We start from the raw sequence: 16,304 nt of genomic DNA, 5'->3' as shown, positions 1-16,304 counted from the left end.
GAAGGCGTGGAGGAGGCCATTGCTCTGCACTGCATCATCCATCAGCAGGTCCTTTGCAGCAAATGCCTGAAGTTTGACAATGTGATGTCTATTGTTGTGAAATGCATCAACCAAATCAGATCCAGGGGCTTAAAGCACCGAAGGTTCTGTGCTTTTTTAGAGGAAATGGAGTCAGAATATGGGGATGTGCTCGACTTCACTGAGGTACGTTGGCTCAGCAGGGGAAATGTATTAAAGAGACTTTTTGAGTTGAGAGCAGAAGTGAAGCCTTCATGGAGAAGGATGGAGTTAGTGTTCCTGTGCTAACTGATCCCAAATGGCTCATGGACTCAGCTTTTCTTGTTGATATGACACATGAGCTTAATGTACTGAACAAGACGTTACAAGGCCAGGGGCAACTTGTCAGTGCTGCCTATGACAACGTGAGAGCATTCTCCACAAAACTGGCGCTCTGGAAAGCTCAGCTCTCTCAGACAAACCTTTGCCATTTCCCAGCATGCAAGGCACTCGTGGATGCAGGCACACCATTCAGTGCTGACGAGTATGTTGATGTCATTTTGAGGCTACAGGAGGAATTTGATCACAGATTTGCTGACTTCAAGACACACAGAGCCACCTTTCACATTTTTGCGGACCCCTTCTCCTTTGATGTGCAAGATGCCCCTTCTGTGCTTCAAATGGAGCTCATTGAGCTGCAGTGCAACTCTGAACTCAAAGCAAAGTTCAGGGAGGTGAGTGGAAAAGCAGACAAGCTTGGACAATTTTTGAGAGGATTGAGCCCTAGTTTCCCTCGGCTTTCCCGAATGTTCAAGCGGACCATGTGCCTTTTTGGTAGCACATACTTGTGCCAAAAGCTCTTCTCCACTTTGAACTTCAATAAGTCCAAGTACAGGTCCAGACTTACGGATGATCATCTTCAAGACATACTGAGGGTCGCAACTGCTTCCTCCCTCAGGCCAAATCTGGCTCGGCTATGCGAGAGGAAACGCTGCCAGGTCTCTAGCAGCAAGGAGTAGGCAAGAGAAGCCATGTTCAGAAGAACAGTTCATTTTCTACAGTGTTCCATTCATGTTCAGAAGAAGGTTATAGTACTGTTAATACAGACATTTCAATCTAAATACAGCAGATATAGAAGACTGAAAGAAAAACACAAGTTCACTGACTAAAAATATCTTATTATTATTTTATTTATGTATTACAGATTGATTTATTTTCTTTTTAATTCTTAATTTGTTTATTTATTTTTCATATTTTGTGTTAAAAAATAAAAATAAAGAGATTTGAGAAGATTGGAATTTTTTAACCATGTCTTTCTTGTGGAAAACCTAATGCGGCCCAGCCTCACCCAGACTCTGCCTGCAGCGGCCCCCAGCTAAATTGAGTTTGAGACCCCTGTCCTACACCATAAATCAGTAAGAGAGGGTACGACCTCTCTCATGGCCCCAAGTGGTGTGTGCATGCAAGAGCACTCTGGAAGGCACACAGAGTCTTTACAGACTACTGAGGATCAAACCTCTATCATCATGCAATCGATTATACAACTCTAAGCATATATGAGTAAATATTTCTAAGCATAAATGACAATCAACAATATAAACCTTACAGCTGGTTTTAATAACAGAATTCATTTGTTTCTCAAACGAGAAAGAGCTATTGAGAAACACTCCTAAATCTTTAGTTCTGAACTTTTCCAGTGGGCCAAGGTCGACATTATCTGCTAATGCTAAATAGGCTGCCGTTATTAACTAATGCTAATTTGACATGAATTAGCATTATGCACTAATGCTAACACTTTTTAACAATGTGAGTAGCTAATGCTAACACTATTTCCCTTAACTTTATAACAATGTGAACGGCTAATGCTAACACTCTTTTTCCTAGCATTACAACATCTGAGCTGCTAATGCTAAGTAGTCCGCCATTAGCACCTACGTCTAATTTAAGGCAAATACGCATTAGAACCTAATGCTCATATCGTTTTCCTTTGCTTTATAGCAATGTGAGCAGCTACTGCTAAATAGCATTAGCTAATAACAGCAGTCTAATTTAATGCAAGTTAGCATCATTTGTATTATGACGATGTGAGAAGTTAATGCTAAGTATGCTGCCATTAGTGGCTAATTCTAATTAGGGGTGAATAATTATTACAAGCTAATGCTAATATTGTTTTCTCTTCCCTTTTAACAATGTGAGCAGCTAGTGCTAGGTAGGCTGAAGCTAGCCGCTAATGGTAAAGCTAAAGATAATTTGATGTGAATTAGCATTACATTAGTGAAGAGTTAATGCTAAGTAGACTGCCATTAGCAGGTAATGCTAATTTTAGGTGAATAGGAATTGGCAGCTAATGCTAATACCATATTTTCTTGCTTTAACCCTTTAAAACTGGTCAGAGTGGGCACACTCCGTTTTGCGCAACTATTTTTAAATCCCGGTAGCACTGTAATCACGTGAGCTAGCGCAATAATTTTTTTTGCATATGAAACCTGAGGAGTTGTACTTACATCTTATGCCATCAGCTTGTCCTAGGTTACAGTTTCCTTCCACATATGCTTAGGACTCATATTGCACTGCTGGAAATAGTTTATTTTGATGCATATGCTGTTATTTTGCAAATTTGCAGTATAATATTTATTTTCGTTTTTCCTGCAGTATATATAAATTGGTGTATTTCAAAAATAAAACTATGAAGGCACTCAAAATAAATTTCCTGTGGTGGGAAACTATTTTGTGCAACTTTTTTGTATTTACAGTTTTGAGGGAAAAGCCTCTTAAATTTCTCTAACTAGAAATATATGATAAAAAAACAAAAACAATTTTCAATTTTTTTGTAGTTTATTGCACTTTTTTGCAATTTATGTAATTACTATGCACTTAATACATATTATTATTAAAATTTAGGCTGTAATGGTTGTATTGATGTATAGCAACTTGAAATGCTCCCAAAAATGGCTCCACAGCAGGTAAAAATATAATATAAGCTACTGGGATTTAAAAATAGTTACGCAAAACAGAGCGTGCCCGCTCCGATCAGCTGTAAAGGGTTAACTGTACTCCACACATTCTGAACTGGTGTAGTTCTTCCTAAAGTACTGCAGTATTCCTGCCAGTACATCCTCTTAGTTTTCCTAACTGTTTCCTCTGATGCTCGTTGCTATTCTTTCCTCAATGCAAATTCATGCTAAGCTCCTTCATATCCATCCCTGTTTCTAAACCTGTAATAATTGCTTTAATGTGTCTTTGGCCTAATTATGAGTCTGTCCACATGTTTGTAGTTCCCCACTTGCTTTGGTTTCTTAGCTCTGATTCTCTGAAATTTATCCTTGAAATCATTTACTGGCATCTCTCCCTCTCACTCCCACTATCCCCAGAACACCAGAGTATTCATCTCCTGGCATCTTTACATTTTCTCCAATCATCCCTGTTTCTAGAGTCTCGCCCCATCTGCAGGCAGTCCAAGAGAAACTGCCTCTGCCATTTTCTTTTTCTTAATCTTTGATTTTTCTCTTCACTTTCTCCATTGGGTCTTCTTAGACGCACTTTCCAGAAAGCAGCAACATTTTTTGTGCCCCATTTTTCAAATTGTGCATCTTACTTCAGCTTAATGTGTTTCCTGTTTTGTTTTTACACAGGTCATGTAAAAGAAATCCTACCAGAGACTCGACAAAGCTGAACTGAAAGACAGCACGGGCAATAAATCAGAGCAGCACAGAACTTAAGCACACATATATAAGGTGATTTAACAAATCATGTCTGTTGTAAATGAGTAAGCCATTTATCGACCTGACTCAGGTTTTAAATCATCATCAGAAAAGACTGAATCCTGACCTGAGAATCCCAAGTGTACACTTTGGACTCTCCACTGCAGAAAATAGAAGCTTCACTCCTGAATCCTGCAGGTTGTTGTTACCCAGATCTAGCTCTGTCAGACGGGAGGACTGGGACCTCAGGACTGAGGACAGAGCTTCACAGCTTCTGTCTGACAGGTTACAGCCACTCAGTCTGAAGAAAGGATGACAAGAAGACATGAAACACTTGTGTTAAAGTATATTCATGGTGCCATGAGGAGCTACTACATTTACAATATTTCAACACTGTTTCAGGACATGCTGGAATCCTTATTGCCTCATGTTACAAAAGACAAATGTGGCAGTTTACTGTGACTTGCATGGATTCATTAAAAAAACAAAACATAAACACTGTTAATTTTTTCCAAATGAAATTGATTAAATGATGTTAATTGATGAAAAAAAAATCGATATTGCTTGATCTGACCTCAGCGTTTCCAGTTTGCAGTATTGACTCTTCATCCCAGCAGACAGAAGCTTCAGTCCTGAATCCTGCAGGTTGTTGTTACCCAGGTCCAGCTCTCTCAGACGGGAGGACTGGGAGCTCAGGACTGAGGACAGAGCTTCACAGCTTCTGTCTGACAGGTTACAGCCACTCAGTCTGAAATCAAGCGGGAAGGGAGACAAGATCAACCAAACAAATCAGAGCTTTATTGCTTTTTTATTGTTTTTAAGCAGAAATCAGTGAGGTGCTGGTAGATTCTGTTCTTTTGGTTTATTACCCAACAACACACACATACACTAATATTTGTGACTTTTGTAATAATAGCATTTACAATGCAAAGCAACAGCGATCACAGATTGAAGGGGCCTGAATAAAACTACAATGCAGTTATTTTTAAGATGACCTGTTCTTCCAATTTCCAACAACAGATTTCTCCAACCTTACAGTTAAAAATAATTCTTTATCTCATACTGAATCTTGGTGCACCTCCCCCCAGTTTATTAAAATGGAGTGGTACTGAAGTTGCTGTAAGTGATGTGTGATGCCACTGATTTCCTTTCTGATCCAATACAAAGTAAAATTCAGGCTGGTATCTGCGATACTGATGAAAACTATTCCTTCAGAATCAATACAAGACATCATAAGAAAATATGATGTTTTGTATAACATAAAAAGCCTGAATTTTAAAATATTCAGTTAATAATCAAAAACAGATGTGACTGAAAATAATAAAACTGAGAAACATTTTATGGCCATTCGATCCTTTTACAACCATTGCAAGAGCTTGGTTGGCATAGCCGGCAATACGTTGGATAGTAATAAGTCCGGTGGGTGATGGGCTCCACCAGGGCTGCCCTTTGTCACCGATTCTGTTCATAAATTTTATGTTTAAAGGCTGTATCAAAAGTTCATTCAAGTTACAATATTGTGGTCAAAAGTTCTCCTTTTTTCTTTTATACTATACAACTACGCTGTCTCATGGTTTTAGGACATGGATCTGTCATGGAAGAAATCTATGACCACTTTTAATCAACATTTTAAAAATAAACATGATCACAGATTTACTCACAGAGCCTTGTTGGAGGCTTTGACCACTGGCAGCATTCTCAGAAGAGCCTCCTCTGAAGCAGAGTATTTCTTCAGGTCAAACACATCCAGATCTTCTTCTGATGACAGTAAGATGAAGACCAGAGCTGACCACTGAGCAGGAGACAGTTCACCTGTGGAGAGACTTCCTGATCTCAGGGACTGTTGGATCTCCTCCACTAGAGAACGATCATCCAGTTCATTCAGACAGTGGATCAGATTGATGCTTTTCTCTGCAGACAGATTCTCACTGAGCTTCTTCTTGATGTACTGGACTGTTTCCTGATTGGTCTGTGAGCTACTTCCTGTCTGTGTCAGCAGACCTCGTAGGAGAGTCTGATTGGTCTGCAGTGAAAGACCCAGGAGGAAGCGGAGGAACAAGTCCAGGTGTCCATTTGGACTCTGTAAGGCCTTGTTCACAGCACTCTGGTGGAGAGATTGAAGTTTTAGTTTGTTAAATAGTTTAGACCATGTAGAGGTTGTTTGTTGTTGTTCCAGCAGATTGAGTCCACAGTTGATGAAGGTCAGATGGACATGAAGAGCAGCCAGAAACTCCTGAACACTCAGATGGATGAAGCAGAACACCTTGTCCTGGTACAGTCCTCTCTCCTCTTTAAAGATCTGTGTGAACACTCCTGAGTACACTGAGGCTGCTCTGATATTGATGCCACACTCTGTCAGGTCTAATTCATAGAAGATCAGGTTTCCTTTCTGCAGCTGATCAAAAGCCAGTTTTCCCAGAGACTCCATCATCTTCCTGCTCTCTGGACTCCAGTGTGGATCTGTCTCAGCTCCTCCATCATACTTGACCTTCTTCACTTTGGCCTGAACCACCAGGAAGTGGATGTACATCTCAGTCAGGGTGTTGGGCAGCTGTCCTCCCTCTCTGGTTTCCAGCACATCCTCCAGAACTGTAGCAGTGATCCAGCAGAAGACTGGGATGTGACACATGATGTGGAGGCTTCGTGATGTCTTGATGTGGGAGATGATCCTGCTGGCCTGCTCCTCATCTCTGAATCTCTTCCTGAAGTACTCCTCCTTCTGTGGGTCAGTGAACCCTCTGACCTCTGTCACCATGCCAACACAGTCAGGAGGGATCTGATTGGCTGCTGCAGGTCGTGTGGTTATCCAGAGGCGAGCAGAGGGAAGCAGTTTCCCCCTGATGAGGTTTATCAGCAGCACATCCACTGAGGTGGACTTTCTAGGGTCAGTTAGGATTGTAGTTTTGTGGAAGTCCAGAGGAAGTCGACACTCATCCAGACCATCAAAGATGAACACAACCTGGAAGTCTTCAAAGCTGCAGATTCCTGCTTCTTTGGTTTCAGTAAAGAAGTGATGAACAAGTCCCACCAAGCTGAACTTTTCCTCTTTCAGCACATTCAGCTCTCTGAAAGTGAATGGAAATATGAACTGGATGTCCTGGTTGGCTTCGTCTTCAGCCCAGTCCAGGCTGTATTTCTGTGTTAAGACTGTTTTCCCAATGCCAGCCACTCCCTTTGTCAGCACTGTTCTGATTGGTTCATCTCTTCCAGGTGAGGCTTTAAAGATGTCTTCTTGTCTGATGGTTGTTTCTGGTCTGTCTGGTTTCCTGGATGCTGTTTCAATCTGTCTGACCTCATGTTCATCATTGACCTCTGCAGTCCCTCCCTCTGTGATGTAGAGCTCTGTGTAGATCTGATTCAGGAGGGTTGGGTTTCCTGCTTTAGCGATGCCCTCAAACACACACTGGAACTTCTTCTTCAGGGTGGATTTAAGGTTACGATGACAAACTGCAGCTTGAAGTTCTGAATGAGAAGAAAAATAAACACTCAATTCCAAAAAGAACTAATCTTTAAAACACGTTGCTCCATCTTCCATCTCTGGAAAATGTTCATTTATCCAGCAGCTTAAATCTTTAGATAAATCCTCTTACTGCTCTGCAGATGGTCAGCCAGCTCCTCCTGCTTCATTCTCCTCAGGAAGTCCACTGTGATCTTCACAAACGCCTCTCTGCTGCTGCTCCTCTGACTCTCTAAGCATTCTGGGTAATCTGGACTCAGAACCTTCTGGATCTCCTTCAGCTCGTTCTTCACAAAAGTGATGATGTTGTCCTCCAGCAGCTGGAACAGAATATTTATGAATGAGCCAATCAGACTGAAATCATGGAGCCAAACATCAGATCCATGTTGGACACACTGACGATCCACTGGTCTACAAAGAGCAGCATGGAGATGACTGTGAACAGAACAGATGTAACAGTAGTTGTTGTACATGTACAGACCATAAATATGGAGTCCAGCTGTGTTTGATGCTGCTGGGCAGACTGACCACTGGGAACCTCTGAGCTCTGCTGCTCCACTCTGTGGAGGAACCATGAAGGATCAGATCAACACAGGATAAAGATCCAGGAGTTTCTGCTCAAATAACTTCATCTGAATCAAGTCTGTCAAGTTTTAAACTCTCAGATTGTGAACATATCAGTAATTTTCAGTCTGTTTTCATGGACGTCCTTTCAGTGGTGATGTCAGGGATGATTTTGAAGAAGCTCATCAAACTGAACCATCAGCAGATCACTGCTCCAAAACCAGAACATGATCCGAGTCTCCCTCCACCACCAGAACACCAGCTTTACTAACGTGGTAGATCAGTGTAGTACAGATCAATAACTGATGAGTCATTTGATCAAAATCACTGAGTGCTTCACGTCTGACCCTCTGATGCTTCTGTAGACATTTTGCATATTTAATGAATGTCTGACAGTTTTACATTCATTCTATGAACACAGTGGAAATGTTGTGTTATAGTCTCCATGTTGTTTCCAGCATCATAAATTCTTAAGTTCAGAAAATTAGATTCTTTCTTCACAGCTGAAAAACAACATTTATTCTCTATTGAAATCTGCATCGTCCACTCCAAAGGTCACAATCTGAAGGTAACATCTGGTTTTGTTCCCTGTGGTTAACTCTGAGCATCAGTATGGTGGGATTTATCCACTACATCCACACCACTGTGGTTCAGTGTTGTCCTGATGGAGTAACAGCAGCCAGTATGATCCAGGCTTTAGCTGCTGGGTCTCTGTGTGACCTCTCAGACTGTTTAACAGATCAGACACAAAGAGAATCAGAGCAGCTCTGTTCTTTAAAGACAAACATGAACCCACTCAGGTCACACTTTCCCCACAGATATGAGCATCACTGTCCTCAAACAGCAAATGACCAAGTCGAACATTTGGATCTTTTCTCTTTCATTGTTTTCTTTTTAATGAATCTTTGTAACAATCTGAGGATGTTTCAGGTCATATTTATCCAGGAAACACAAACATGTAAAGGAGTCATCACAGCTCTCTGACCTCGTTGCTCCAGGTTCACCACTGAAGGCTGGATTATAATCTTTGGACCAGTCACTCCTCACAGACGGACAGCTGGACCCTGCAGACTGTGACCTCTGACCTCTGCAGACACAAACATGATTGAAGCAGCTGTGATCACACAGACTGCAGATAATGCAGCTGTTTCCTGTCAGTAACATCCTCTTAGATTAGAGTTCAGCTTTTTACAGGAAAACTGGACAAAACTGATTTTTGTTACAAACTCATTTTCATTTCCTCTCAGCTCACAAACACAGTCAGACAATCAACCAGAGTCAACACTGATTATAATGTCAGTGCAGAATTATTTCTGTTACTCAGTGAGTTCAGCTCTCTGACCTCGTTGCTCCAGGTTCACCACTGAAGTCTGGATTTTGACCTTTGGACCAGTCACTCCTCACAGACGGACAGCTGGACCCTGCAGACTCTGCTCTGTCCTCCTCTTCCTCCATCATCATCTTCAGTCAGTCTGAGAGGTAAACCACAAACACTCAGTGAGTTCACATTAACAGGAGGAACTGAGTTACAGTCGCTGACCTCTGACCTGTCATGTGACCATGAAACCAGGTCAATGTGTCTGTAGGTTCAGTCATCCAGGTCATGTGATCTAAGGAGCTTGGAGAGAAAAGAGACGTCTTTAAGTTTCTGGAAGACGTTTCATCTGAGAAGCTTCTTCAGCTCTAAAACCAAACGGTGGAGAGTCCCAGATATTTAAACCTGAGAGGGAAAGAAAGCATGTCGCTGACCCACCACTGATGTTATTTCAAGGAGGAAACTGAGAGCCTTTGCACCAGGAGCACAAACATCAGCTCCAGCAATGATCCACTGATGTGTTTTTATTCCATGTATGAATGTTGTTATTGACAGAGATGACGTTTGTGTGTCAGTGATGCAGTGACTGTTGTTGTTACCTGTACAGGCTGGTTAGACTCTATGAAACAGATCATACAGATCTCTGCATGTTAGAAGAGACTATTAAAGGTCATGAATGAGACAAAGGCAGGGAGGCGTCCTTTACAGCTAAACAGCAGAGTGAGAGAACAGCCAGCACCTCTACATTTATCACATTATACAGCACATGTATGATACTGACAGGGATGAGAAGAATTTAGTGATTCTGATCCCATCATTGATATTACTTATTGATTCTCAGTAGCTCTGCTCTGACAGTCACCACCATCACTGAGCAGCATATCAAAGACATTTGTGCACATTAACTGCATGTTGTGGCTCAAATGTTTGTGCATGTTGGAGGCATTTCCTCTTTGTTGTGATCAGTGTTGGTCATTACTCAAAACAGTCATTATTACACATATTACACAGAACACTTTAATTAAAAGTAATGGAGTACGTTACTTCATTACTCCTCATAACATTACTTTGATGTTACTGTGTAAAATGAACAAATGAGCATGTAACAACATAAAGCTGAGGTACAGCCCCACACACCAACACAGATCCTGATGAGGTCACGTGATGTTTCTCTGAGTGTTTATGAACACAAATCAAAGATGAAACAGCACAAAGACACTTCAAAGTGATTCTACTGTAGAAACATGAACAGGTAGAAACCTGCAGCCTGACTGCTCATCACTTTGTTACCTGTTCAAGTTCAGCAGCAGCAGCTCACTTTATCACGGTGCTGGTCTGGGGTCAGTGTTTACTCAGCTTTAACTAGTGATGTGACGTTCTGTATCGAGGCTTCGAAGCGTGTGTCGAGTAATGGAGGGGGCGTTTCCGCGAAGCGCGTATCCAGGCTTGCTTCATTTATGGGAGGAGCTGAAAATGATGACGTCCGAAGCCTCGCTGCCCGGCTGTACCACGTGACTGGTTCAGGAAGCGGTTCGAACTTTGCCGCGAGCTATGACAGCGATATAAACCCCTCAGACAAAATGTGGGCGTTTGATGGAGAGTTGCGGTTAGTGAGAGTTAGAGACAGTTTAGAAAAAAAAAAATCGCCTACGACCTGCCACAGTGGAGAAACTGTTTCTTTTTAATAAAAACCAATGATGTGTCCCCTAAACACTCATCACTGTCCTTGCCTCAATGTTACAAAAGCACAACCACTGTCCACACCTCACCTCACAGTATATGATCATTTCCATTTTAGGCATTTCCAAATAATCATGTTCCATACTGCCAGTATAAATATACACAGTACACTGCATCACTACAATATACATGTTTTACACACTCCTTTTGTTGTTGACATTTACAGGCTGTGTGCAAAAAGGCCACACTCTTCAAATTCATCAGCTGCTCTGCTATCAGTCCACTAGGTGGAGCCTGAAGCACACACGATGCATTCACTGACACACACTGAGTCACTGTGACTGGAAGCTTCAGTCAGTCCAACACGTGTGAACATTTTAAACCTTTCAGTTGATGGACTACTTTTAATTAACTGCTTTAGCCCACTTACAATGAAAATTTAAAAAAATCTTGTTCATGACGTGTGTAGTATGTTAACACTATTGGAAGGAAAAAAAAAACTTGAACTCCAATTTTGAAAACACAACTTTCTTTTTTTTTTTATAAAGCTCTGACTTGTATTATGAGTCTGTGGTCTGGGAGAGAGTCTGTAACTCTGTCTGCAACATACAGTAAATAATGACCAATGTTGGTGATAGAGGATTTTTATTATGCAATATGATCAAGTATAATCAAATGTGCTTTATATTCAAATACAATATAATCAAGTGTGTTTTATTTTCTAGTGTTCATATATTTTCACGTAACTGAGTCTATTTGTTAACACAAACGCAATGTATTCTTTTTTAGTATCTGTGATGTCAGATAAGCATGATAAACTTCTGTATTCTTTACCCCAGTCTGAAAGGTCAGACAGGTTGAGATAATGCCTGAACTCTCCTCCTGTAACTGAAAAGAGGAAGTACTATGTAATCAGTTTCTTACCCTATAAATAAAGGAACAAGACATGCATTCTGTGTGTGTGATTTTGCTGAGAGGCACACACCCATGCGCATGTCTTAAAACTCTCTGATTTGGTCTGCAAGTGTCTTATTTTCTCTTACTTGTGAAAATAAATGTCAAAACCCCTGACAGTTGGGCAGTTAATTATATAGTTACTTCTTCAAAAAAGTAACTGAGTTATGCAAACAAAGTTTTTTGCAGCTGTTTACCTAAAAATGCAGCCAAGGTGTTTTTTTAAAATAAACATTTCAAACTATTTACAGAACAATCAGCTGTTCTGCATCAAATCTGATGCTACACAAATTATTTGTGCCGCTCCAAAAAATAATTCCTGTCCTCTATGAGATGAAGGAGAACAACAGCCTGATACCTGCAGGCCTGACAGCAGCAGATGTGTCACTGCTGTAACACCTGTAACACTCAGCAGTCGCCTCATTGTTCTGACACACACAACAACACTATTGACTACACTACACACTAACTACACACTAACTACACACTAACTACACAAGATTTGCTCTAAACGCCTCAAATCTCTCACATCTCAAACACGCCGTCACTCCGTTTCTTAACAACTAAATGCCATGTTTTGATTGGTTTACTTTAATTTCAATTCAGGTTAGAATTCTTTTTGTGTGCGCAACACAGATTTTCTCTGCGCAGAGACCGTGCCAACAGTGCGCAATTCAGAATCAGAATCAGAATCAGAAAGGGGTTTATTGCCAAATGTTGAGCAGGTTTACAACATTAGGAAATTGCTGCGGTGCTTCAGTGCAAACAAACTGTCATAAATTGCGCTTAAATAGACATGAAAAAAATAAAAGTAGGAATAAGAATTAAAAGTGCTACGTAGAAAGATATGTGCATGAGATATACATGAGATATATACATGAGAATAAGAATTAAGAGTGCTGCGTAGAAAGATATATACATGAGTGCAGGTGGTGATCAGTGCCAAACATGGAATGATGCAGTGACACAGCGTAGGGTCCTGTGTTTGTGGCGGGGACAGTCATACGGTTATTGTTCATGAGTCCAACAGCAGAGGGGAAAAAAACTGTTCTTATGGCGAGAGGTTCTGGTGCGAATGGACCGGAGCCTCCTGCCTGAGGGGAGCAGGTCAAACAGACTGTGTCCAGGGTGAGAAGGGTCAGCTGAGATCCGAGCTGCACGCCGCAGTGTCCTGGAGGTGTACAGGTCCTGCAGAGATGGGAGTCTGCAGCCAATCACCTTCTCAGCAGAGCGCACAACACGCTGCAGTCTCTGTTTGTCCCTGATAGTGGCTCCAGCGTACCACACGGTGATGGAGGAGGTGAGGATGGACTCGATGATTGCAGTGTAGAACTGCATCATCGTCCGTGTTGGCAGGTTGAATTGCGCACGTGCGCAGCTTAGAGGGAACATTGCTCACAAGGTGACTACCAATAAAAATGAGTGTGCTTCACTGTCAGAGCTACGGTGATTCAACCAGTAGGTCGAATGACTTGATAATAAAAATGTTTATTTGATGCTTTGCATTGAGGCGCATTGTTGAATTTGCAGGGACACAATAACCACAGATCAGTTGTTCAAACCACTACAGTAGGGAGCCATGTTATGAATAATAATAATACTAATAATAATGTTAATTTAAGTAATTGTTTTTGACTGAACATCACATATAATGTAACAAGCAGAAAATTCAGGTTAAGTGCATTATCAGCATTTGGAGGAGCTCCTTATCCTTCTCTTTACTGCTCACCTCTTACAAAGTGTTCACACAGTTTGCTAGCCTCTGTCAGCCTGCTAGCTATGCTAACAAGTCTACTACACACACTTGACTCGGTCACATGACAGACAGCAGAGATAGCTGCTCTGCTAGCTAAGCTAACTCATGTTAAAGGTCAAAGAAATGAGGCGATGCTGCTGGGAGTTACGTCACAGACTAGCAGAATTGAGTTATTCAGCATAATATTTAATCCTTATTATCTCCTCCTCTCACCTCTGTTTACATCTAAAAACAAGAAAATTTAGCCAACAGTTTATTAGCTTTGGTGAAATTATAAACAGGCATCAGCGCAGTCACCTATACTGTCCTTTAATGCTAGAGCAGCAGGAACACCAGTTAATCTAAAATCTCCTTTTCTCTCTGAAACAAAGTGACAGCAGGCTGAGTCAAAGACAGAAACCTTATTTAAACACCAAATATTCACTTCCTGATCCAGGATTCAAAGAGGACGTTGAACTTACTCAGCTTCTTCTTCCAATGAACGTCTTCACTCTGCAGCTCTCTGCTGTCTGGACCAGGTCTGTGTAGAAACAGAGAAAATCCTCTGCTTCTTCTCCGTCAGCAGTCGTCTGTGTCTGCAGACTGCGTCACATTAAACACTTCACACCAGCAAAGAGGCTGAAGCTCACAGGTCAAAGGTCAGCTGCCACACTGTATATAACAATTCACTTTTGAACAGTAGATAGCCTGTAGGCGTCTCTGCAGTGATAAACAGTTTACACATTAAACACTGAACCATAAAAGAAGCTTAAGCTGCAGCTCACAGGTCAAAGCTCAGCTGCTGCACCCAGTTATGAGTTTAAATAAATCATTAATCATGATCTTTTCCCTCTCAGCACTTTCACTTGGCCTTGGAGTGTTTTGACGGAGCTACACTGTATGTTTCAAATGTGGTAAATAAATTGGGAGTTAGGGCTGGGCAATATGGCCTAAAATCCATATCGCGGTATAATTTGAAGCATGTGCGGTAACAATATATATCGCGATATATTCTTTTCTTCTGTATAACATATTTTCCACACTATAAGGACTTACAATCCTTTAATTTTCTCAAAAATCAAGAGTGTGTCTTATGTATGAATTCTGGTTGTGCTTACTGACCTCGAACCGATTTGGGCGTGCAGAAATCTGTTAAAAAATGTTTTAGTAGAACTTTGGTAAGCTACGAAGCCGCATTGCTTGATGGATTGTCAGAGCATTACGGCTGCCGTGGTGAGGAGCTTCGCGGAGTAATCTGGGTCTAAAACTCTGTCCGCTTCAGGTCCCAAAGTCAAACGAACACTAAGAGTTAAAAACGGTCTAAATTCTTTCATCTTTAATAAAATCATCAGCGTTGCTGCTTTAGCAGATGTAACAATTACGTTTAACATCCATGAAAACAGAATTTATTAAATTTAACGGAGTTAGAAGTTAACAGGAAGTTAGCTCGCTAGTTTCCACCTAAACATTTCATAGCATGTTCTGACTGAGAGATTTTTGAAACTAATTCAAACAGCTCTGCTACCACTTCCAACATAAATGAAGACAGAAAACTAAACAGCAGTGGCGTTTGCAGGGTTACTGAAGTTGGACTACCTGCCCAGCCAACATTTATATGTGGGGCCCATATGGTTTGGAAATGGGCTGAAAAATGGGCCCCATATAGGATTGTCCGCGGGTTCCGTAATGGCCCCATATTAAATGCCCATATAGGTGTTATGTTAGGAAAATCTGGGAACTAAATGGGCCCCAACTGGGAAAAGTACACAGAAACCCACCTGGGCCCCATCTTTCAAGTTTTTGTGGGTACCATGTAGGCACCACATAGGCTAAAAAGTGGGTTTTAAGTGGGATTGTCCGCAGGTTCCATAATGGCCCCATTTTATAAGCCCATCTCGGTGTTATATTGGTAAAATCTGGGAACTAAATGTGCCCCAACTGGGCAAAGTACACAGAAACCCACCTGGGCCCCATCTTTCAAGTTTTTTGTGGGTACCATGTGGGCACCACATAGGCTAAAAAGTGGGTTTTAAGTGGGATTGTCCGCAGGTTCCATAATGGCCCCATTTTATAAGCCCATCTCGGTGTTATATTGGTAAAATCTGGGAACTAGATGGACCCCAACTGGGCAAAGTACACAGAAACCCACCTAGGCCCCATCTTTCAAGTTTTTGTGGGTACCATGTGGGCACCACATAGGCTAAAAAGTGGGTTTTAAGTGGGATTGTCCGTAATGGCCCCATTTTATAAGCCCATCTCGGTGTTATATTGGTAAAATCTGGGAACTAAATGGGCCCCAACTAGGCAAAGTACACAGAAACCCACCCGGGCCCCACCTTTCAAGTTGTTTTGTGGGTACCATGTGAGTACCACATAGGCTAAAAAGTGGGTTTTAAGTGGGATTGTCCGCGGGTTCCATAATGGCCCCATTTTGTAAGCCCATCTCGGTGTTATATTGGTATAATCTGGGAACTAAATGGACCCCAACTGGGCAAAGTACAAAGAAACCCACCCAGGCCCCACCTTTCAAGTTGTTTTGTGGGTATCATGTGAGTACCACATAGGCTAAAAACTGGGTTTTAAGTGGGATTGTCCGCGGGTTCCATAATGGCCCCATTTTATAAGCCCATCTCGGTGTTATATAGGTAAAATCTGGGAACTAAATGGACCCCAACTGGGCAAAGTACACTGAAACCCACCTAGGCCCCATTTTTCAAGTTCTTAGTGGGTACAACATGAGGAAAACATGAGCTAAAAAGTTGGAATGGCATTAGCAGTGGGTTCTGTATTTGCATCTTATTTCTAGTTTGAATTGACTAAGTTCTGGCACTGAGTGGGCCCCATGTAGTAAAACAGTCACAAAATCAATTTTTCAGACGGCTAATACGGGTTCTGTGACAC

General features: G+C 41.5%; 1 protein-coding gene across 1 annotated transcript in view; it reads right to left on the bottom strand.

Moving 5' to 3' along the window:
- LOC146640595 (protein NLRC3-like) overlaps positions 1–11,751 on the bottom strand; it is an 18,490-nt gene extending 6,739 nt beyond the window's left edge. Inside the window, exons 1-7 of the mRNA XM_085400046.1 lie at positions 9,062–11,751; positions 8,705–8,806; positions 7,637–7,715; positions 7,289–7,475; positions 5,360–7,160; positions 4,273–4,446; positions 3,826–3,999 (exon numbers count right to left, since the gene is read on the bottom strand). Coding sequence (XP_085256172.1) covers positions 3,826–3,999; positions 4,273–4,446; positions 5,360–7,160; positions 7,289–7,475; positions 7,637–7,715; positions 8,705–8,806; positions 9,062–9,180 — 2,636 coding nt within the window. The 5' untranslated portion in view covers positions 9,181–11,751. The remainder of the gene's footprint in view (positions 1–3,825; positions 4,000–4,272; positions 4,447–5,359; positions 7,161–7,288; positions 7,476–7,636; positions 7,716–8,704; positions 8,807–9,061) is intronic.
- Positions 11,752–16,304: the final 4,553 nt, after the last annotated feature.

Source organism: Rhamphochromis longiceps, unplaced genomic scaffold (assembly GCF_057381845.1).
Source record: "Rhamphochromis longiceps isolate RC_006_pf unplaced genomic scaffold, R_longiceps_female_GT1.1 unmapped_scaffold_4, whole genome shotgun sequence".
NCBI lineage: Eukaryota > Metazoa > Chordata > Actinopteri > Cichliformes > Cichlidae > Rhamphochromis > Rhamphochromis longiceps.
The sequence above is the reverse complement of the archived record's forward strand: the minus strand, read 5'-3'. Positions and strand labels throughout refer to the sequence as shown.